General features: G+C 46.4%; 1 protein-coding gene across 1 annotated transcript in view; it reads right to left on the minus strand.

The window, feature by feature from the left end:
• Positions 1-2,001: 2,001 nt before the first annotated feature.
• Positions 2,002-24,443, minus strand: part of LOC129342267 (G protein-coupled receptor kinase 5-like) — a 113,413-nt gene continuing 90,971 nt past the window's right edge. The window contains exons 4-16 of the mRNA XM_054997948.1: positions 22,753-22,830; positions 21,782-21,882; positions 21,414-21,506; positions 21,257-21,320; positions 15,159-15,299; positions 14,367-14,557; positions 13,708-13,745; positions 12,238-12,327; positions 11,435-11,643; positions 9,154-9,291; positions 8,306-8,443; positions 6,644-6,775; positions 2,002-5,584 (exon numbers count right to left, since the gene is read on the minus strand). Coding sequence (XP_054853923.1) covers positions 5,495-5,584; positions 6,644-6,775; positions 8,306-8,443; positions 9,154-9,291; positions 11,435-11,643; positions 12,238-12,327; positions 13,708-13,745; positions 14,367-14,557; positions 15,159-15,299; positions 21,257-21,320; positions 21,414-21,506; positions 21,782-21,882; positions 22,753-22,830 — 1,503 coding nt within the window. The 3' untranslated portion in view covers positions 2,002-5,494. The remainder of the gene's footprint in view (positions 5,585-6,643; positions 6,776-8,305; positions 8,444-9,153; positions 9,292-11,434; positions 11,644-12,237; positions 12,328-13,707; positions 13,746-14,366; positions 14,558-15,158; positions 15,300-21,256; positions 21,321-21,413; positions 21,507-21,781; positions 21,883-22,752; positions 22,831-24,443) is intronic.

Genomic DNA, 24,443 nt, shown 5'->3' on the forward strand with positions numbered 1-24,443 from the left:
TTTGAACCTAGTCCAGCCTTCTAACCACTACACCATGCTGGTATTCTACAGCCTTACTACTCAACTCTGATCACCTAGTGAGATTTTGGACAAGCCTCCCTAAGAAATAAACATGCATAAACTATTTTTCCAGGTCTGTTGTTTAGATGGGGTGGCATGCCTATTAGTAAAACCTTGTGTTACTTGCATATTCTGTGTTGCCACAAATCTGTATTCTGGCCGAAGAGCTGCAAACACTGCACAATTGTATGTTGGGTGACATATGCTCGGATTTCACTGAAGAAACAGAGCCAGGAAAAGGGGGGGGGGAGGGATTACTGGAGAACTGACAGGTGGAGAGGGAACAGCAGCCGTTCTGGAATGCTTGTCAATAAATACGTTGTTGCAGCTGTCAGGAGAACTTCCTTGCTTCTGAATTCCTTGGCTTGGATCCAGCCAGCTTTCTCATTCAATCTCATCATGTTCCCATCCATACCTGGCCCCCATCTCACATGGCTTTTGTACATACAGAAGCCCATGATCCTAAGCATAACCCTTTTGAGTGGTCAAGGAGGATGCCTCTTTCCTTTTACACTAGCAGAAAAACTGGTTGAATCCAACCCATCTGTGCAACCATATAATGCCTGGCGTTGCTCATGGAGTTGTTTGAAATCGCAGAGAATAGCTCCATCACTGGCTTTTAATGATGCTAAGCCTAAATGGAACCTCTGTGTTCAGAGGCAGTATCTGCATGCTGGTGGCTTAGGGCCATCGGAGGGAAAGGCATCTGTGCCCTGCTTTTGTAGGCTTTTTGGTTTATGTAGTTGGCCACTGTATGGGAAACTGGATGTTAAAATAGATGGACTCATGGTCTGATCCAGCACAGCTTCTCATGTTGCTGTTTTATCATGAATAGCAGCAGATGCTTAGCTTGGATACTGGGGTGAAAGAAAAGTTTGGGTTTTTCTTTTTTGAGAGCCAGTGTAGTGTAATGGTTAAATATGTTGGACTAGCATCTAGGAGACCAAGGTTCAATCCCCACTCTGCCATGGAAATTAGCCAGGTGACCTTGGGCCAGTCACACGCTTTCAGCGTAACCTCCCTGATAGGGTTGTTGTGAAGATAGCATGAAGGAGAACGAAGTGAACTGTTTTGAGTCACCAGTGGGGGGGAAAGGTGATGTATAATAAATAAATAAATAATCTTTCAGGTGTGATTCTATAGGAAAGGGATTGGAATGGATTAGGTTGTCACATCTCTCCAGGTGCCGAGGAATAGCACTGCCATTCTGAAGTTTGGTGGGAACCCACACAGCACGGGCTTTTTAGTTGCGGTGCTGAGATGATGGACTTCCCTCACCTGTGAGGCATGATGAACCGCCTCCTTTGTGCTGTTTATAATGGCAGCAAACACATTTCTGTTATATAAGTCTCTGGGGCAGCTTACGTTGACCTTGTTGGAGACTGATTTGGGGATGTGGTGCTGGGAAACTGCTGGTTTTGTTATGTGACTTTATTTTAAAACGCTACACTATTGTAATGACTGGTTCTATTATATTTTTATGCTATCATAAACTGTGTTGGATCTGTCTGTTGGTAAAATGTTTTCATAAATACAAAGTTAATAAAATAATGGATGAGATGTGGATGTGTGGAACTTACCAGAAAGGCACAAATCCACCTTCTCCATACCCAGTTCATGAAAACTCTGCTTTTTTATTTTATTGCCTCAGTGATATAAGAAGGGCTGTGTAGATTCTACAATCTCATACCACAGAATTTGGGATTGGCTGTTAAAATCTGTATCCTGAGATTCTTTTTTAAAGGCAAGTTTCTAGTCCACATGACTGTAAAGATATACTTCAGTGCTCAATGCTGCTTTCTACCTCCCTCTTCGCTAGAAGATGATGCAGAAGATCAAAGGCCCTTCATTTGCAATCTCGATAAATGACACAGAAGTCAGCTTTGATTGGTGCAGATTTTTTTTTATTTCTTTTCAGTGCAGAGTACACACAGCCCTGGGGATAAGTAAACAGGAAAAAAAACCCTAGTATATATTGTTCTGTAAATTAAATTTTAAAATCAGGAAAGGAAACCTAATTGATTTGAGGCCCTTTCCTCCCCTCCTCCCCTTCAACTGGGATAAAGTAACAGCTACTCTTTACTGAGAGGTTGGATCCCCCCCACATCCCCCAATAAAAAAATATCCCTGACACATCTGGGTAACATTACCACATGGCTTGGCTTGCAGCTTTTAAAGCTTCAAAATGTACATCCAGGCATTCGACATATAAATATTTATAAATGTACAAAATCAAAAGCTTAAAAATGTAAACCAAAATGCATCAGAATCAGAAATTAACAGTGTGTGTTTAAAAAAAAAACAGCAACAAACCAATGTCAATACATCACTGCAAAAAGAGAAGGGGGGCAAAACCCCTTAGAAAAATATGTGTCCTTTTATGAGGTGAAGTTTCAGTCTGGCTTGGAATCGCCACACCCATAAGACAAAGGATTCTCTTCACAGAGAAAAGATGGTCCAACAATACAAAACAGAATCACGCATACAACTGCAAAGGCCAGGACAAGATAAAACTTCCCATGCGCTCCCTTTGATGCATCATACCTGATTCTACACACCTGTGTGAGCCCACATACCCAGTTTAGCCTTTTAGAAACATGAAAGGAAACATTTTCTCCCCTTTGGGCTGAAAGTCTCAAGTTAACCAATGGCTTAAAAAAGTTCCTTGCCTAGGAGAACGTGGGGGGAAATTTGGCAGTGATTGGTCTAGGAGGAATTCTGGCGTCTGAGCCTAAAGCTGTCTGGCGATTAGCCCACTGGTCTTGAAGTTTGTTTATTATGATTGTTAAGATAAGCTGTTTGAACTTTTATATCCAACTTTGACACATTTCGAGGTGTCTGATTGTCTTGTGAAAGTGAACATATACAAGACTTCTCCACCTTTCTTGCGGGTAACAGAAAACACGGCAAGAACGGATTGCAACTTGACAGAAGCTACCCAGGCTTTGTCTAAGGCCTAGTTCACCCATGCAAAACAATGACGTGAGAAGTTTCCCAGCTCTCTAGCCAGCAGCACAGATGGGAAGGGTTGATTTCCACAGCAGGCTTCCTACAGTCTGATCATAAGAGTCATATGTGCATCTTTATGTGCACCAGTCTATAGGTTGCAGTTTCTCCTGAGATGAGCTGCAGATGTTGCTCAGCACGTGCTTACCATGCAGCTACAGAACAGCACATGAGCTTCCCTTTTCCCACGTGCCTCTCCCACTACAAAGCACCAGCAGTTCTAGGAGGGCCACTTCTCCATTTGGGGATGGGAGACAGAACAGATGTGTCATGTTTAAAAGGCAAAGCTCACTGTCTTTTTAGCCTGACCTGACTGAGAACTGCTCACAGAGTCCGAAGTTTCTGTTTTGCAGCTGGGAGCTGAATGACTTCAGAACGAGATTCTTGTGCCCAAGGCTAATCATGGGGAAGCTGGCCTGGGGAGTCCCTGCCAAGGCCCAGGGCTCACCCTTCCTCCCCCAAGGCCAGATCTGTTGCTATTTGGAAAATGAAAAAATGATAAAACCAAGTCTCAGGCATGGAGCAGGCCCTTCCAGCAGTAGGTCACACAACAGGCCAATGATAAGATAAAATGGAGAAACTCTCAATAAAAATAGACCCATCTTCCCACTGGCCTCACCAGCAAGTGATGGCCTCCAATACAACATACTAGATCTGACTGCCCTGGAAAGCAAAGAACCTGGCAGCCTGTTTTAACCTTGGATGGAATCAATACAATTGTTTTGGCCCACAGCTCTTTAAGGCTCCAAACAATGCACTTTCAGTCTCACCCCCCTGCCCCCAATTGCTATTGATAGGCCAAGCTCAAAACCTACCCTGCCTCTGCAAACAAATTGGAATGGTCTGGTTTCTTTAAAAAGATGGAGATGGATTTTGAATATTTCAGGCTAAAGGAAAGTGGTAATTTTGCAACCCAAGCTTTAGTACTTCCTGATCTTCTCCACTCTCCTGCTCTGCAAATATTCTAGAAACACTACATCCCCCGCCCCCCGACCCTAAGATGGGCATATGAAACTGCTTCATATTGACTCAGCTGTCCATTTAGATCATGGCTGTCTACTCTGACTGGCAGCAGATACTCATGGGTAGAGGCACTTACCAGCACTGGCTACATCATGAGATCCTTTTCACTAATAAGGCTAGGGACTGGAGCCTGAGATCTTCACCAATCAAAGCATGTGATCTACCACTAAGCCAAACTTTCCATGCCAAGCTTCACAGGCTGCAGTTTGAAGTGGCAGAATCCAAAATTCTATCCCTTCCATCTCTTCTGCCATTGTGTGTAATTGGCTCTTGGTGAAGCTTACATTAATCAGAGGGGGCTGGACACTTAGGAAGGGCACATAAACGTACAGAGACAATCATCTGTTAATTCACTGCCATTGGACTGATGTGTTCTGACCTGACCGTAGATAAACTGCACAAGTGACACTTGCAACCTCCATTTGCAAAGAGAGATGAAGACAGACAATGAAACAGAGAAATCAAAAGAGAAAAAAAGGGGGAGATAACAGGAAGAGGTGTGGGGAAGGGATCTAGCCAATGTAAAATAATATAGCAGGGCAGGGGGTTAAAAATGAGCTACATGATCCAAGTTGGATTTCAAGGGAGGTTCTAAGGCAAGACACTTGAAAGCCCCTCAACTTGATTGGCTCCTTTCTTTTTGTTCCGCTCAGCTCTAAAGTACATCCCACAGCTCCTTCCACTCCCTGCTAATCATCTCGACTCAGTCCTCCCACAGGTAGTACTCCCAGCACGGCAGCTGAAATTGGCCATCTTTGACCTCGCCCATTCTTGAAATGGTCCCCAGGCTTTCTTTACATGTATCCCAAGCTCTGGTTTGGAAGGAACAGAGTTATTCCTGAAAAGCCCTGGAGGAACCCAAAGACATGACTAAGCTTCACATCCCTCTCTCCAGCTCTAGGGAAAAAGGGTGCTGCAACAGGTGGTCATCTTCTTGAGAGACGCCACTTGCACTGAGCTGCCCTCCCTGACCATTTTTGTACTCCAAGGAACAAACATCTCCCCTCAAAACACACCATAACTGACAGTATCACATCACCGATGTGGACCTCTGTGTCACAGGGAGAGAAAGAACAAAGGGCAGCCACGAGCTGAATTGGAGCGTTTCTCCACTGGATGAGAGTGCGAAAGAGGAAGAAGGATCCCAGCCAAGAGCAGGCCAGTCTCTTGGTAACTGAATCCGACCAGAGTCCTGACGGTCACAATCCATGTCGGCACTGGGAGGCAGTGAGGGTTTCTGGCCAGCAGCTCAGTTATCCTGCCAGTCCGAGGGCTGCATTGCCCAGTTCCTAGCCAGTAACGGAGCCCAGCAGGATAGGCATGTCCTAATTTCTGCTTTGTGCCTAAGGCAACCCTGAGAAGGCAATAAAAAGGTGGCGGCTCCAGGGGGCCTCGAAGTCGAGGGTCAGGAAGGAGCCTGTGCTGTGGGTCGGCCTGGCGAGGGAGCTGCAGACAGGTTGGAGTGTGCGTTGGTGCTGATGGTGAAGTCACTTGGCTGCAGAAAAATACGAAACACACAACGTGTGAGCAGAGAAGAAAAGCCCCATCGGCAACCATCACAGTCAAAAGCAGCCATGGCAACAATCCTGGGTGAGGGTATCCCAGAATGCTTAGCAACACTGAATGGGAACTGACCAGGGGAAGCTGCGTTGGCCTCACATATTACCTACTCATTTATTTAGAAAACGTATATGCTTCCTTTCCAGAGACCCTCTCAAGGTTGCTCACAAAGTCAAACAATAGAGACAAATAAAGACAGCAGCACAAAAATTGTCCATAAGCTATAAAACAAAGCAAGGGGCATAAAACAAGTTTCAGCAGCCCAAAATGATATCCATAAACCAGTCTCATAGACTAGAAGCAGACCACAGTAACAACTGGAACCCATAAGTTAAAAGCCTGAATAAAAAGAAATGTTTTGGCCTGGTGCTAAAAGGAAAGCCAGGCAAGCTTCAAGGGGAAACGCATTCCAAAAGTGAAGTGCCACCACTGAAAAAGCCCCGTCTCTGGTCATCACCCACCTTACCACTGTGGGTGGTGGTGCACAGACCAGGGTTTAAGAAAAGGATCTGTGATGTCGAGCAAAGGTAAAGGGATGGGGCACCAAGTAAGCATTTCAAAGAATAAATGTGATGGGGGAGAATGCCAAACCCATGTGGTGCAGCTAGAGTAGCGTTGCCAGCCTCCAGGTGGTGGCTGGAGATCTCCTGGAATTGCAACTGATCTCCAGGTGACAGAGATTGGTTCCCCTGGAGAAAATGGCTGTCTTGGAAGGTGGACTCTATAGTATTATAGCCAGCTGAAATCCCTCTCCCTCCCAAACCCCGCCATTTCCAGGCTCCACCCTCCAAATCTCCAGGAATTTCCCAACCAGGAGCTGGCAACCCTAAGCTAGAGCCAAGTAAATGCATCTGCAGAGTGTGGGCCATGAGAGGAAGAACTCAGTCCACAGCTGGAGAAAAAGACCCTTCTGCTAGAAGGAATGTCTATCTTCATTCCAAGATTGGGGAGAAAACATCACGGAGGTGAGCAAGATCATAGTGCAGACTCTTACATTTCGTCGGAAGAGCCGCTGCAGCAGGCTACGTTTGGGTGGATCGGGGAGCTGCTTCCAGTCCAAATCTGGGGGGCGGGTGCCGTTTGGCCCAAAGACATTTAGATCTTTAAAGCACTCGGTCTCGATCATCTAAGGAAGAGTAAAAAGGTTATGCACCTGATGTGGGGAGACAATGGCTTGGATATCCCATGCCCCAGCTCCAAAGGAACTTCTCTATTTCTGCTGGGAGGTGGTCCTTTGCTGTGGAGTACATTTGACTCATGACAGGCACCTTGAAAAATGCTGGCCTTGTGCCTAGCATGAGAGGAAGAGCAGCAGAGTGCAGCATATGCAAAGGCCTAGGATCCAAGCCAATGACCTGTTAGAAAATGCCTGTCCTGGATGGGAAGTTTTTAGCACTCAGGTTGTTCTGGATTCACCATAGTGGTTGCAACCAGGTGTGACTTTCATCGGTTGCACCATCGACTACCATGTAAAAATGCTTCTACCATCATCTGTGAGAGGAGACTACAAGATTAAGACTACTGAAATGTGCATTACATGGGGCTGCCCTTTCATGCTGCCTGGAAATTTTGCAGTCTGACAAAGTGAACTTAGACTCATGAATGCTTGTACCCTGGAAAACGTTGTTGGTCTTTAAGGTGCTACTGGACTCAAATTTAGTTCAAAGTGTAGCTGCCCATCATTTGCTGGGAAGCATGCTAATAACTCCATTTGTTGCATACATGTTTCCAGATACAACTCAGAAGTGTTCGTTTTGACCTTCAAAACCCTAAATGGTCTGGTCTCAAAGCATCTCAACTCTCATATGAAGCTTCCTGTTCTTTAAGATGTGACAATGTGACCTTGTTCAGAATACCACTGAAGGGGATGCAAGATTGGCATCCACCGGGAATAGAATCTTTTTGGACCTTGGAAGCTAATTGGTAACTGATGTAACTAGCATAGGACAGCCTGTATATGAGCACAACTCCCCCACCACAGGTATGCCCTGCACCAGTAGAAGCTTCTGAATAGTCTTCAAGAGCAGCCCCAGGCACAATTTATTTCAGTAGTCAAGCACAAAAATGTTATAGACACATGGACTGGCATAACAAAGTCTACCTAGAAAGGAAGGAAGCCTATGTATTTAATAAAGATGGAAAGGAGACTCCTGGCAGCAACTATAATCTCCTTCCTAAGAAGCTGGTCTAGGTCCAGGAATGCCTCAAGGCTTGTAAACTGATTAGATAAGCCTCATCATAAAAAGATACATTTATCCCTCTAGTACTGCAAACTAACAAGCTGTCTTCTGTATCTCTTTCTGTTGCTGTCTCTTAAATCATTTAACAAGACCACCCATGGAGAGAAACTGAGACCAACACCCCCTAAAGCAATACTTAACATTTATAGTATGCTCTTAATATTCAAAGCACTTCACATATGTGATCACAGCAATCCTTACAACAGCCCTGTAAGGTAGACCTGTGTTCTCATCTGCAAACTGCAAAACTGAGGCTAAGAGATAGCGGCTTCTTTAAGGCCACCTGACGAAGTTAACAAATCCTTTGGTGTGAATCAACTCAGACCTCCTGGGTGAAGGCATACACAGTTACAGTTCCAATCTGAGCACAAACCCAGATACAAGGTAGCTGCACACCAGCAGTCCCAACTCCTCACCTCATTCTGCCAGGGGATAGGGATACTGCCCGTGGTGAACTTGGCATAGAAGTCATTGTCAGTTTGGTCCAAATTGACCCCCTTCACCGTGGAGAACTGCTCAATGTCCAATACGTCTTTGCAGTACACGGCCCGGGGCTGCAGGATACACCAACAGATGGACTTGATTTCTGAAAGTCTCACACATCACACTGTGCATTTGAGAAAGCACACCTCCCACTCCATCTAAATGACCCACTTCTTTCCCCCTTACTGCCCCTTCTGCCTGGAACTGATTCCCAGGATGCATACACAGCACCACTTCTCTTCCTTTGAAGCCCTTCTTTCCAGGACGCCCCTGCACAACTTTGAGGTTTAGTTTTGCTCAGGGACGAAGATTCAGGAGGTGCAAACTGAATGGTTACTCTTCCTCTATTGACTCTTGTGCTTCTATCTTCCTTCTTTCTCTCTCTTGTCTCCTCTGAGCTCAGTTTTAGATTGAAAGATATTGCTTCTATGTGTAAATGAAAGCCTCCATAAATACTGCCAGGTGCCAACTTCCATATACACATTGGGGGAAAAAGCATTGTTCCTTCCACCCCCCATTCTACAATGTTCACAACCTGTGGGCACAATGACTACTTGTGTACAAAATTCAGGATCATTTGTCCCAACTGTTCCTAATCATGGGGAGGGAGCAAGTATGTACTGAGTCTACATATGGGAGCCAGCACATTTAGTCATGTGCAAAGGGTGGACCTGATGTGCTTCTTCTACTGGCCCTCTCCCCATCATCTCCACTGACAGAGTTCTTCTGTGACTGCCATCAGTATCTCACCACATGCTCCAGCAGTGCCCCCCAAACTTACATCTGGCACAAAGGAGGGTTTCATGATCCCTGCTTCTAGTCGCTTGAAGTTGATGGTCTTGAAGAAAGGGTGCAACTTCACTTGGACGGCTCCATCTGCCTTGCATCCAAGCCGCTGCTTGGGATCTTTGGTCAGGAGCTGGAGAGGGAGGGAGGGAAAGGACAGGATGGATTCCAAAGCCATCAATGGAGCAACTTCTCGGGCAGATGCCTCAGGAACCTGGATCCTTCCTGTTTGGCTCTTGAAACATGAAGGACCCTCAGCCCACATTCCCTACTTGACTCCTTTGCCTTTCCAATGTATATTGTTTGGGCTATTTTGGTTTCCATGATTGGTTAGTGAAAAGATTTCAAACAGCTGCTTTTTAACAAAACTTTTGGCTGCTGGTCATGTGGGTTTTACAGCGGGTGGAACCATGATTAGCTCGTGTGATGTAGAGGTCAGAGTGTTAGACTAGAATCTGGGAGATCCAGGTTCAGCTCCTCCCTGTGCCATGGAAGCTTGAGCCAGTCATACTCTCTCAGCCTAATCTACCTTACAGTGTTGTTGTGAGGATAAAATGGAAGAGAACAATGCAACTGCTTTGGATCCTCATTGGGGAGAACGGTGGGGTATACATAAGTTAAATAAAGCAAACAAGCTATTGTGTGTGCATGCACATACACACCCTTCTAAGTCTGGGGAAGCTGTAATTATGCTGGGGGATTGGAATGACATTGGCTGGGATGGATGCTGTCTAAATTTTAATGAGTTAAGACTGTATCATTAGACTCCACCTTCAATGCCTTGGATCCCATGGTGTCATTCTGACAGTCCTTACATTGCTGCATGAACCAAGTTTATTTTTGAAATCACCTGCCAGGGAAGGAATTCACAGAAGGGGATTGAAGAGCAGATCTTTCCTTGCCTTCCCCTTCCTGAAACTGTCTATCATGTGTCCCAGAAGTCATCCCTGAAGTGTAGGACAGGCCTCACAAGCAAAATGCACCACAGGATCAGAGGGAGGGACTATGGGGAAGCAAGTAAAATGGTTTGTTCCTCTCTTCTATCAATGCAAGCTGCAAATGGCGTGCAGAGCTGGGAGAAGCTATTATTGCTCTTTGTCTCCAAACAGGACAGATGGAAAAGGACTGTTTCGACTATACTGGGCATCACACTGCTCAAATATGAGATACTAACAGATAGCCGGCTGTTGCCATTGGAAAATGAGAGTTCTCCCACCCAGTCCCAATAGGGCGGTCTTTCTTGAGAGGTAGGGGTGGAGGCTGCCCCCCTCCCCACTCCATCATAAGACATCTACAAAGGAGGGTCTTAACACTATGTTCAAAAGTTCCGTAACTCCACGGCCCTGCTGTATTTGCCACACAGTTTCACTTCTTGTCCTTCCAAGTCCTGATCCCTATAAGGCTATTCGTTTGCGGACCAAAATATTTCAAGTACTGCTTGTATAAACCTGCTCACCAGCTATGACTGAAAAACAAAGCATGTTCCCATACCAGCTGTAATATGGTGGGAGCACGCAAAGTTGCTCTATACTGAGCTGGGTTTATCAAGGTTTATCTAACTCCAGAAGAAAAAATGCTCAGTTTTGCAACAAATTCAAAAACATATAAAATAATAAACCAGTAATAGATGAGTTTAAAATTGTGGAAATAATTGGAATTCTCTCAGCGTGATAGTTCACCTGTTGCCACGTTTGAGTATTATTGAGTAATGAATATCCACAAAAATATTTATTTTCCCTCCCTCACTTATTGTTAGCTTTTCTTTGATTGATTCTCTGCCCTTTCCCTTTGGTATAAATTGGGTTTTATCAAGGTTTAGGGATTACTCTTGGTTGGTGAAGCTACTTTATTTGCTTGGGTCCATTTATTCAAATGTGCTTTGTTGCTTTGGGTGTTTTTTCATCTTGTCAGGAAGTTACCTCAAAAGCGTTGTTGATGAGGGGACATAAATATTTTAAACAGGCACACATGCTGTAAGGTGTTGTCAAACGTAAGTGACAATTCTATGACGGCTCAGCGAAGGACAGCTATGGAGCCTCTAGGCAGCACAGCGTAGTGGTTTGAATGTTGGACTAGGATCTCAGGTTCAAATCCTTGCTGTACCATGAATCTCATGGGGTGACCTTGAGCCAATCACTCTCAGCCTAACCTATCCCAAAAGGATCAAAAGGGGGGGGGGAGCAGAATCGCATTCATCACCCTGCTCTCCTCGAAGAAGATAAAAATGTGCTTGTTAGACAGACCCCCTTTTTGGTCCTCCCTTGTTCTCCACTCACCGCCTTGCAGATTATCTTGGCGTCTTCTGAGAATTTCTCCGAGTACTGCTCCTGCTCCTCCTGTACCCGTTTCTCCACTTCCTCCCGCTTCACTCGCTCCTTGCGGGCGCGGAAGGGCGACTGGCCCTCAATCATCTCGTAGATGAGGCAGCCCAGGCCCCACCAATCTGGACTGAAGGAGTAGCGCTCGTTGTTAATCACTTCAGGAGCTGAGGATAGAATGGGCGAGAGCTTTCTCAGAGCTGTCCGTGAACTACAATTTTGCTGCCGCACAGAAAAAGCACAGAAGGTGGTATGGGGTGAAGAATTCATCTTTCTGCAACGCAGACAGCCTGCAGATTACATTCTAATTGCCGTTTTTTTGTTCCTTACCCCAAACTTCAGATGGATCCCCAAATAAACAAACCAGTTTTCTAACATTTATAGTTCAAAATTTATTCCCTTCCACCCCAGCCAGTTGCCAGCCCTAGGATATATGAAAAGATAATAAAGCAGATAATGGGAGAGAGTACATTTCCATCATCCCTTAATCGCTGCAACTAACCTCTGCGTAACTGGCAAAGAATTTCAGGAGAGGTTACATCTGCAAAGACTGTCCAGATTGGATCCAGAGCTCATGGCCAAGCAGGCCATAAACTCAGGCCTCTTGAATATCAGGGCCTCAAACATAAGCTTTCCCGGCCACGAGCGATCAGGGTTGTCTTCTTCTTGCAGCAAGAAGGGGTTTTGTAAGGCTACAAACTGAAAAGTACTCCAAACATGCAGCACCACTATGGCTTCTGCAATTTCCCAACAATACACACCCATGTAGCCAACAGTTCCTACGCGGCCACGGATGGTCTCGCCCTCTGGGATCTTGATGGCCAGCCCCAGGTCTGAGATCCGGATGTGTCCTACAGGGAAGAAGGAAGAAAGAGGGTGTAGGGCACTGAGTGAGCAGTTCCGTTCTCCACCCCACTGGATGGAGGAGAAGTTCTGGTTTGGTGATGGAGCTCATACTTTGCACAAAGAAGGTTCAGCCTCTGGAACCACTGGTTCAAGGATCGGGGGGAGCAGGTATCAGGAAAGACCTTTCTCTGCTGGAGTCCCTGGAAAGCTATGGTCAGTCCGAGCAGACAGTGTATGGTCGGGGGGGATCTAACCAAAGGCCAAATTAGGTGAGATATTGGATGATCTGACTGTGAACGGATCTCCTTTCATTGGTAAACAGCAGGCCTGCCAAGGTTAGGGGTGGGGTGGCAGTTCAGACTGGGGCCAAGGCAGAAGAGAAGAGATTTAACCCATTCCTCCCCCCTTACATGAACTGGTTTTCTTGCCCCCTATTTCCCCCTCTCCCTTGGAGCTTCATTCTCCTTGTGTCACCAATCCAAATTGCCACCCACACCCTGAGACTGTTATTGACCAGTTAAATGGCTTGGGAGAGCCATTTGCAGATCTCCAAAGCACCTTCTTTCTTTCTTTCTTTAGCAGTTTTACCCTATTGTTTCTCCAAGGAGCTTGGGAAGGTGTATATTAATTTCCCTTCTTCCATTTTACCTTCACAACAACCCTGTGGAGTAGGTTATGCAAAGAAAAAATAGATCACCGAGTGAGCTTCCGTGGCACAATGGGGGACTTGAACCTGAGTCTCCCAGTTCCTAACCCATCCACTACACCAGTCTGGCTTATCTACTTGGTCCTCAATATAATGCAGTTTCTATGTTCACTTACACTCTGCCCACTAGTGGAGAGACAAGAGAGTAATCCTCCGCTGGCTGGAGGATACAACATCTACCCCTCCCCCCCCAGTGAGAGCTGCCCACCACTGTTCTTAAGCTGCTGCTATATTCAATTGTACTGTTGCATTATTTGTTATCGATTGTATTGTCGCCATCAGGAAAAAGAGTGCTGCTATTTTTTATGATATTTTTGTATGATGCTTTTAAATGTTTTAATATGGAATGTACTTAATGTTGTTATCTGCCGTGAGCCTGCTTGCAGGGAGGGCGGAATACAAATACGATATAAATAAAATAAATAAATAAAAATAATTCAGAGGCAAAGTAATATGATGTGAAGCATGAAAAAGGGTCCTGGAAGCTCTCAGCTCCGAGGCTATCTTGGCAGATGGCATTTCTTCCCAGGTTTGATTCAAGATGGTTTACGGAGCTCTTCCTCTAGTTTCTTGACTACAGCAACTCTTCAATGTGCAGGCAAGTACACCAGGAACTAGGGAATGAGGCTCAGAGCCCCAGAACCAGACAAAGCAGAACTTCCCAGGATCCAGCACTTACCATCATCATCGAGAAGAATGTTCTCTGGCTTCAAGTCCCTGCAGGGGAGATATGAACACAACCCAGAATGAGAAGCCCAGAAGGCAGAACTCTTGGCCCCTTCTGAATACAGAACCGGGGGCAGGAGGGAGAATAAGAACACCCTAGAACCAGCTTACCGGGTTCTCACAAAAAGCAGATTAGGTGGTATAGCTAAGGCTGGACTGTACCACCTCATGTGAGGGTGGTATCTCATGACTGAATGCATCTCTACACACACAGACATGCAAGCTCCCTCCATAAAGGAAATTAGGATGGGGAGGGTTTATTTATTTATTTCAGTTATATCTCACCTTTCTCCCCAAAGGGAACCCAAAGCAGCTTACATAATATTCTCTCCGCCTCTATTTTATCCTCACAACAACCCTGTAAGGTAGACTGGGCCAAGAGTATAGGACTGGCCCAAAGTCACCTAAGTAAGCTTCCATTGGACAGCAGAGATCTCAGCCTCCCTGATCCTTGTCCCACACTCTAACCACTACACCACACACTGGTTCTGTTTCAGCTTCCTCCCTGACATCTGGCTTTGTAATGTTTTTGAGTGGAGTTGAACAAGAAAGGCTCCCATTCTCCCCAAACTCCTGGCTCCCTGGGATTGGCAAATGGCTCCATCATCTCACCTGTACACAATGCCCTCCCTGTGCAAATGCTCAAGGCCACAGCAAATCTCTGCAGCGTAGAAGGTGACACGTTCATTGTCAAAGCCGGGGTTGCCCATATTGTAGATGTGGAACTTCAAGTCTCCGCCGTTCATGATGGTGAGGACCAGACAGAGGGCATCTTTGGTCTCGTAGGCATAGGCCAAGCTAACCTGTGAGCACAGACAGAGACCAAGGTATTGAATGATATTTAGGTCCTGACTTTGATGGCAGAACAGCCCACAAGGGGGCTTACTGATTTGAATCCACTAATATAAATCTACCCCCATAAGTAATAAAAAAAAAAGATGGAAAAGAAGCAATTTTTTTAAAAAAGTGAGATCCAGAGGAGTTAGCCACGTAAGTGTAGTTGCAAAATAGTAAAGAGTCCAGTAGCACCTTTAAGTCTAACCAACTTTATAGTAGTGTAAGCTTTTGAGAACCACAGTTCTCTTCATCAGATGCATCTGATGAAGAGAGCTGTGGTTCTCGAAAGCTTACGCTACAATAAAGTTGGTTAGTCTTAAAGGTGCTACTGGACTCTACTATTTGAAAAACAAGAAACAAATGCCTAGGAATAGACATGTAAAAAAAATGAGTTAGTGCCAATCAAGGGTCCTGGGAAGAGCAATACACAAACTGGGCACCATCACAGAGAAGGCCCTGTCCAAAGTTGCCCACCATACAACCTCTAAGGGTGGCAATATCAAGAGCAGAGCCTCAGATGATGATCTCAGGCTTTGTGTAGTGGGATCAGTCTGGGCGGTCACTCACCACAAACCGGCTGTTGACCTTCTCTAGGATCTGCTTTTCATTCAGAGCCATGGCCTCCCCTTTTCGCTTCTTAATGCGTTTCTTCTCGAGCTTCTTGCAAGCATACATCTTCCCTGTAGCTCGCACCTGGCATGCACAAACCTGGGGACAAGACAGGGTGGGCTTACTAAGGAAGCCTGGCATGCTCAAAAGAAAGGCCAGGCACTATCTGTGGCATCTGCAGAATATTCAAGATGCTTCCTCACCTGCCAAGCTGGTCCGAGGCCCCTCCTGTGCCACATCCCAGGAAGAGAAAACCAAACACCTCGAGAACTCTCTTTTGAATTTGAGTGCTAAGTGCAGAGGGCCGATCTCATATGTCCTCCAAACGGAAGCACTAGGAACCTCACAAAACTGACATCCCCCATGTCAGAAAACCTCAGAGCCAAGTTACACATTGCACAGCAATCCACGCCTAGCAAGCCAACCATTTCATGCTACATCCTTCCAGTGGTTTGACATATAGGAATTTTAAAATGTTTCCTTTATTCATTTCTTTTATAGACTTTCTTTCTCACTGAGACTGCGACTGAAGGCAGATTGCAAAATTGACAAACAATGGAATAAAAAACAGCGTAATACATGTACTAGACACAGCACTTAAACCAGGTTACTAGAATTAGAACATAATGCAATAAAAAGTGTATAATACATACAATAAGTGTGATCCAGTTGCCTAAAACTTTAGACAGACATTAAAACTACAAAGCCTACAAACTACAAAGCTCTCTGTATTCTGCAGAATGATAGAAGTGTTGGGAGCAATAAGCTGCCGGGGAAGGGGAATTGGGTCATGGGCAGGTGGGGAAAAATTAAAACACATGCCCCTTCACACTCTAGCTCCAAGCATGTGAGAAGGGTACATTTTAGGCCCAGCTGGACCTAGTCCACTAAGCCTCTTACCATGATATGGTCTCGGTCTTTCTGTGTGTGTGTGTGGTTTGCTATAACTTGTCTTTGCATAGCATCCTGGACTTCCTTGGTGGTCTCCCATCCAAGTACTCACCACGGCTGACCCTGCTTAGTTTCTGAGTTCTGATGAAATAGGGCTAGCATGGGCCACAGCCACAGTCTCTATATAGCATTTCAAAAATAAAATAGATGATGTTTTCTTTCCTGATTCATGCGTTTGTATCTATGAGATGGGAATGTGTATGCGTGTGTGTGTGAGGGGTGGGGAGCAGTCAGGTTGTCAGCCAAAGAGCTCCAAAATAAGGAACACATTGTGAGACCGCAAGAAAATCACACATTTCCTGAGTCAGACCATTAAGGGTCCTTTATTAGAATATGCAATCCTTCTAGCGCTCTGAAGTGGCTTTTTGCAGTTATGCCGCACCTCTCCTTGAAAAGCGAAGCTATCCTTTTATACTAAACTAGAAACAGAGCCCATTGTGCAAATAAATACAACTGGCTCTAGAAAGCTGGGGCTGGGGGGGGGGGGCGGGTTGGGAAGGGCTGGCAGGTGGGGAGCCAGGGGGGGGGGGTCTGGGGAGAGGTGAGAAGCAGGAGGGGTCTGGGGCGGGATGGCTGGTAGGGAGGCAATGGGAGTTTGGGGAGGGCTGAGAGGCAGGAGGGGTCTGGGGAGGGATGGTAGGTAGGGAAGCAATGGGGGTTTGAGGAGGGTGGAGAGGCAGGAGGGGTCTGGGGACGGCTGGCAGATGGGGGGCAAGGGGTGTGTGGGGACAGCTGGCAGGTGGGATGTGGAGCCAGGGAGAGCGGGCAGGCGGGCTTGCTCTTCCTGGCACATCCCCGGCTTGCGCCCCCTTGCCCCGGGTCTGCGAAGAGCGGAGCGCCATGGCTCCAGCAGGCCTCGCAGGGCGGTGGGTGCATCGCTGTCACCCCCTCACCCCGGGTCTGCGGAGAGCAGAGCGCCACGGCTCCAGTGGGCCTCGCAGGGCGGTGGGCGCATCGCTGTCACCCCCTCACCCCGGGTCCGCGGAGAGCAGAGCGCCACGGCTCCAGTGGGCCTCGCAGGGCGGTGGGCGCATCGCTGTCACCCCCTCACCCCGGGTCCGCAGAGAGCGGAGCACCCGGCTCAGGTGGGGCTGACGCAGCAGTGAGCACTTCGCCCTCGCCCCGTTGCCCCGTCCCTGCCTAAAATGGCGCCGCTCGGCTTTGGCGGAGGTCAGAGGGCGGCAGGCCACAGGCACTTCTCTCCCGCCGTGGCTCCCCCGGGACTTGCAGGTGTGCCACCCTTCCTGCACTGCCGCCCACCTCCTCCAACTGGGCTACCAAGCCCAGCAGCAGCAGGCCGGGCCTACTTGCCCAGCCCTCTGCCACTAGTGGTGCCCTCCTGAAGCAGCATTCCATGGCCCCCTTTTATTCTGGTGCGCCCGCGCAGGCGCACCAGCATAAATGTGCATCATCAGAAAGACACTAAGGGAATTATATATAGCAGGATAACACTTTGAAATTCTAAATAAGATAAAATCAGTAAATGGAACTGAAGAGTAAGCAGCAAGGCTAGAGTGTGGTACAAGCTGGTGCTCTGCACTTCTTTCACTACCAGACACACTTTCCCAAGCAACTTCTTAACACAACAAAAAAGGAGTTGTTGGGCTGTGTTAGCGTGAGCTTATTTGTAATATGTCATTCCACTAACAGAGCCTGAGCAGCTTTGGACCTAGCAGGCACTGAGGAGGAAACGAAGCACAAGCAGTCAACCCCTTGTGATCAGGGCTTCTTTGTAACATGTGGAGTCCAGCCGTTGAGTCTCCTGCCATGCAAGATACTCCCAAGTTCAAGCTGCATGGGCTTAAGACTGTGCCGTATCACACACAGAGTTTACTTACTTGCACAAGGAGATGCAGATACTCCACCATATATTAATAGAACAAGCAGCAAGGGCAACTCACACATCCATCTTCTCTCCACCTTACCTAATATCCAAAGCCACTCTTAGGACTGATCCCCAGCTTCGAAAGTCTGATCTAGTAATTCAGCCCTGCTGAGGTGGTAATGCTTCAGAATGCAGGCGGCTATTGCAGGATCCTCCCTGTATCCAACCATACCATTCCAAAGACTTAAAGGATTTAAGTTTTCAGAAGCGAGGGGAAGAGATTGCCACTGATCCCCCTTCTCTCTTCAGCCTACTTCCTCGCCCACACACTTTACCATTGGAGGAATGAACTGGAGAAAATTGCCAATCACTCCCTGCTCTTCCAAAAATTTAAATACCATTAAGTTTTCAAGATGGTTAGCCGTGTTAGTCTGTTTGTAGCAGTGGAACAGAGCAACAGTCCTATAGCATCTATAATACAAACAAAATTTGTGGTAGGGTATGAGCTTTTGTGAGTCACCGCTTGTGAGCAGTGACTTACGAAAGCTCATACCCTACCACAAATTAAGTTTTCGGCAAGTGTGGTTGAATACAGCCCCCTGTGGGCATAAACATGGCCTGGCAGGAAGAAAGTATTTTAAGTCTAGCCTTCTTCCTGATGCATGGGTCTTCAGCAGGCTGGGAGTTTTTGGCATGATGGAACATTCAGTTGTGAGATCTACCCTCCCCCACCCAACTGAATTCTAAAATGGGCCATTTCCACACGGCTTACCTTGTTCCGGAAAACAGTGAAATCTCGCGAGAAGACGCTGTTATCGCGTCTTCTCGCGAGATTTCATGTGAGATTTCGCTGTTTTCCGGAACAAGGTAAGCTGTGTGGAAACGGCCAGAGTCCCTGAAGTGCTTCCCCGCATGATCTTTCTGAATAATGTACCTCTAAGAAGGCAAGACAACCATTCATGTATTAAGAAGTAAGGACCCCCACCCCCTCAATCCTAAAGCCATTTACTTGGAAGTATGTCCCACTGGTTTCAATGGAACTTACTTACTTTCAAGTAAGTATGCTTAGGATCACAGCCTAAAAGGACTGGACCATGGTCACATAGGGATCCTGTAGTGGAAAAAAGAACCGGTGTTAGGCTTCCCAGATCCAAACATTAACAGCCCTTTGACTGGACTAGCCTATCCTTGGGCTTTCTCATGCAGGTAGAAGGATTACCTCAGGTGTCAGGGGAGGAAGGCCTCTGTGTACATAACTGGCTGATGTTTTTAAACTGGAAAAAAATGGGGGAGAAGGAAGGATACCTCAAAAGACACAGAAAAAGGGCAAACTCAAAATGTACCACTGAAAAATATGAAAAATAGGTAAGATTGTATGGCTGCCACAATGTAGCTACATTAACAATGCAAACAGAATCAGAAAAGAACAAACTCCCAAAATCTGATCGGCAGATGTAAAAGTTTCTGTCTCCTAAAAGGCAATATAATCCATTTCAGAAATAATGGCCCATTATTGTGCTTCAAAGTTATTCCGATGGGTCACTGGGCAATATGAAATCCCATTCTTCCCCACATGAAACATTCCGGACAACTAGCTCTTCAGGGAGAAAGGTAACTCATTCTTGCTGTGCTATTTTTCTACTTGTAGGAAGATTTATACATAGAGGAACATTTTAAAAAATGATTCTCCTGCTTTTAGTCTGAACTGCTGTATGTCCATTCTACCAACTTGAAAGATACTTTTGTATGTGTAAATCAGAGAACCGTATGGGGGAAGGAGCATTTCAGCACTACAGTCCTAAATAGCCACATGGCATTTCAAATTCCCAGCTGGGGAAAGGAATTGTTTTGCCTGCTGAGTAGGATTAGGCTCCATAAATAAGGCATGTACCAATGAACCATCAACCTGTGGTTAGCATAATTCAGCTCCCAATGGCCAGATGCAACCATCAAGCACCCTCCACCACGCCTGGACTGAGATCTAATTTCCTCTTCAAGCACCTTTTAAAAAGACATTGAAATGGATGCTTGTATTAGTTTTACTGTAAAAATTCAATAAATCAATCAAACAATGTGTCATCTTTTCTGAATCTGATCGCATTGTCCCATGAAGATAACAGAAGTGGTTACACTTCTTTTTCATATGTCTCTTTGATATTAATATTTATATTCTTTTTCTTTGGATTCTTCTTAACATTTTTAAATAAAAAGTAATATATGAGTACTATCTGCAACCGGGTCACAGTATTTCAATCGGGCGTTTCATCGGAATATTTTGAAAACTGTGCAAAAACATAACGATTGTTGGAGTGGTATCTCGGAATACTGATTCCGTGCTGTAGCTTCTATGTCTGTGTGTTTGGAAAGAGAGAAAGACAGACTTCTAACAAAGTGTTAGTTGATTCAAATCACAGGATGACTAGTTCATCAATTCAATCTGAGACATCTGCATATAAATAAAGCGATACTTCAAAAGGAAAAAAATGATGCAGGTGTGTGAATATTCCCTCCTCTTCAAGAATGATGCAGAAGTGCCTCTCGAGACCACAAGGAGAGCCCTCTTGAATCAGCCCAGTCTAGTCTACAATCTTGTTTCCCACAATGAGCAACCTGATGCCAGTGGAAAGTCAACTCACAGGGCATGCCCTCCATCCACTAGTTGTTGGTGGTAGAGAGTGCCCTCCAGACACAGCTGATTTAGGCAACCCCTAGCAGGATTTTCATGGCAAGAGACTAAAAGAGGTGGTTTGCCATTGCCTGCCTCTGCAACCCTGGTCTTCCTTGGAGGTCTCCTATCCAATTACTAAGCAAGGCCAACCCTGCTTAGCTTCTGAGATCAGGCTCACCTGGGTTATCCAGGTCAGGGTCCATCTACTAGTTACCCTTCAGCAATTGATATTCACAGGTATTAGTACACCTGCAAAAAGAGGTTCCCTTTAGCCACTGATGAGCCTATCCCTAAACTAGTCTGATCTCTGCCTAAAGTAATCTAACCTAGCAGCTGCCACCACCATCTGCCACCCATAGACTTAGAAGCATTTACATGAAAAATAGTAAACATTATTTCGGGATGGGGGGACAACTCTGGCTGTAGCCTGACGCCCTTCTGATATACTGAAAGATCTGTAATCGCTCAAACTGATTTATTCTACTCTGCAGCCCTTCATGTGTACATAATCTCACACTGCTATATTATTCCCCTGTTGTCTCTATGTTTTGTTATTTTATGACACCGTAAAAACCACCACGGGAAGCAGCCCTGGCTGTTGCAGTGACCTACCTCTCCGAAGCCTCCTTTCCCAAGAATCCGGTATTGCCTGAAGGTGTCTTTGGTCACCGATTGTCTAAAACAACAAGGTTGCATTGCTTACTGAAAAGTCTGTCCCTACAAGCGCTGGTCTGGCAAAGCCTCAAGATAGAAGCCAAAGATGCTTTACCTCTCCAGGTATTTCCACTGGAGGAATCTGTCAAAGTACATGCTGTCTTGGTAATTCGTGAAAGGGGCTCCACTCAGGTACTCGTGCAGATGGCTGTGCAAAAGACAGGAGGAGTTCAGATCCAGCGGCCTCCTCCCATGGGTCAGCTCCAGGGGCCCCAAAGACGATCAGGCCCACAAGAAGTGTGTCTCCCCATTTATTTAAGAACCTACTTCCCACCCTCTCAGCAGACCAGTCAAAAAGTGATCCTCCACCTGTGGTCGAAAGTGGTGCAGCCCACCCCGCCACTACCTGTACAACACAAGGGTCACGGAGCAGACCACACCTGCTCCACCCCAACCTGCATCTCTACCATGCTCAGAACTCACCGCATGCAGTTGCTGAAGAGGTCTTTGCAGGAACTTCTCTGGAGGTTCTCTGTGCACTGGTTCATAAGGGTCTGGCTGATCTCGGCCATATAGCCTGGGGACTAAGACGGAAAGAAAACGTGGTCAGGGATGGCAGAGGTCACAGCCTGCCTTCCCTCCATGCAGCCATGCCACCCCCAGTGTCTGTTTCAGTTCTTCATATTTCCCCATCACAACAAGCCAAGATCCAGAACGCTTCCCTTTTGGTTCCCTGCTCCCTTCGGGGTAAATCAAACTTGATCTTCAAATTCATTCTTTGGCTCCTCAGCCTTTTTTTAAAAAACCACATCCCCGCTACCTTTGGATTCAAAAATGAAGGCCCGAAACCCAGAATGGCACCCCTAGCCCTCTGCAGATTGATTCTGCAAAGCAACCTGCTCTCACACACTTTTGCTACCAATTACTACGAACACAGTTATGTAAGTGGTGTTTCCAATATACATGCACTCATGCAGAGATACACACACTCTCCAAATATACCATGGGGCAATATAAAGGAGGGGCCATGGCTCAGTGATGGAACACATTTTGCAAGTGGAAGGTCCTACATTCATTACCTGGCCCCAGATCCTAGAGAGCAGCTGCCAGCCAAAGGAGGCCGTACTGAGCTGGAATGATAAGCGGACTGTCTTGGTATAAGGTAGATTATTATTTCTACAGTGCCATCTTATCCAGAGTTTCTCCAGCCTAAGCCCATCGACTTCAGTAGCCTTAGAGTGGAGTAACTCTACACAGGACGATATGCTGTTAGTGAACAAAAAGCACCGCACTAAAGATGTGGCTGTGTGTTCTCAATGGTCAGCAGGGGGCGTAGTGCACTTGCACAACGAGCATCACTCTGATGGGGTGAGGCTGACTGCAGTCTCCCAAACTGCCGCAAGGGCCCTGTAATCTCTCACCTGTTGCAACTGCCCAGGCAGCCAGAGACTTACCTCCCCATTGAAGAACCTGCGGATGATCTCTTCTCCCATTTCCTTGCGCTTCTCATCTGGGGAAAGCTCATACTCTGTCTAGAGGAGAGGAAAGAAAGACAGACTGAGCAAGCCTACCTGAAAAACATTTCCAACAGGGATGAGCCAGAAAGTTACAACAGCCCAGGAGCAAGCAAAGCTGAGCAGTCAGCACATTGTTGCCTCCTCCGGCAAGCGGACACCGATTGTGGTTGCTGGATCTGGACTGAATAGTCTCTGCAGTTGCTCAACGAGGCTTGCTCTGGACTGCCAGGACAGCAGCCCACCGAGAACTTTCCCATTAAGGTAAATGGCCAGTCTGAGTTCCCTCGTTGCCCAGCCTTCACTCTTTCACCTTCCTGAATCCCTCCACAGTCTTCTCTTCAGGCCCGGTGCAGACTGCCACCCCCATTTTCCTTCCTTCCTTTATGGTTCTGCGTGGCTCCTACAACTGCTGCAGCTTTTCTTCTATGATTTGTCCAATTTTAAATCAAAGGAGTTTGGGGCTAAATATTAGGAAGAACTTCTTGACAAGAGTGGTTCCTTAGTAGAACAGGCTTCCTTAGAAGATGACCCGCTCTCCTTTGGAGGTTTTTAAGAAGAGGCTAGATGGCCACCTGACAGCAACAATGGTTCTATAACTCAATATGAAGTTAGGCAGATCGGGAGAGGGAGGGTATGAAGGCAAGAGTTGGTGCTAGGCTCTCGTGGCACCTTCTTATATGCCCAGGCTATTGCCACTTCGGGATCAGGAAGGAATTTTCCTCCAAGCCAGATCAGCCAGGAATCCTGGAGGGTTTTTGCCTTCCCCTGGGCAAAGAGCAGCAGTCACTGGGGGATTGAGAGGGGCAGGTAGCTGTGATTTTCTGCTTTGGGCAAGGGTTGGACTATATGAAGTCCCACAGCCGTGCTTCAGAGAAGAAGGGGGAAGAAAGCAGCCACTTTCACTGGTCAGTTTGTAGGACACGTTCCCCAGCCAGCTCCAAGGTGGATTCATAGCAGGGATGAAAGAATATACCCTTTTAAAATTATTTTTCTTTCCAGATACGGTCATGGACTGTCAACACGGTGGAGTAGTTTAGAGTGCTGAAATAGGACTAAGGTGACCTGGGTCCAAATGCCCCCTCAACGATGCATCTCAATGGGTAACTTTGAGCCTGTCACTGCCTTTCAGTCCAACCTACCTCACAGAGGTGTTGTGAGGATAAAATGGAGATGTGGAGAACAGTGTTTGCCCTCCTGAGCTCCTTGGAAGAAAAGCAAGATAAAAGTGCGACCTGCTGTAAATGGTTCTGGTCCACTGCTGGTACTGGTGACCCATTTGTTTTCTTACTGCATTTTAATACCCTTTTACATGATATTTACATACTACTCCATTTATATGTATAATCATTACACAGGAATTTATCGATGCACAAATAATATGGGGAAACACCGACATTTTAAGTGGAAAGCACAAGGGGGAAAAGAGTGTGAAAATGAAGATTCACAAGTTCTAACTGAATAAGCAAGAAGCAAAATCGAAACGTAGATAATGGAACAGAACCGGCAAACATGTGACTGGCAAAATCCCTACTCCAGAGGAAGCTTTCCTAAGGCTACCTAGCAACCACCAGGCATGTCACGCCTCCTCTGGAGAGCCAGCAAAATGACCACTTGAGTCAAGGCTGCTG

This window comes from Eublepharis macularius, chromosome 14 (genome assembly GCF_028583425.1).
Source record: "Eublepharis macularius isolate TG4126 chromosome 14, MPM_Emac_v1.0, whole genome shotgun sequence".
In the NCBI taxonomy this organism is placed as follows: domain Eukaryota; kingdom Metazoa; phylum Chordata; class Lepidosauria; order Squamata; family Eublepharidae; genus Eublepharis; species Eublepharis macularius.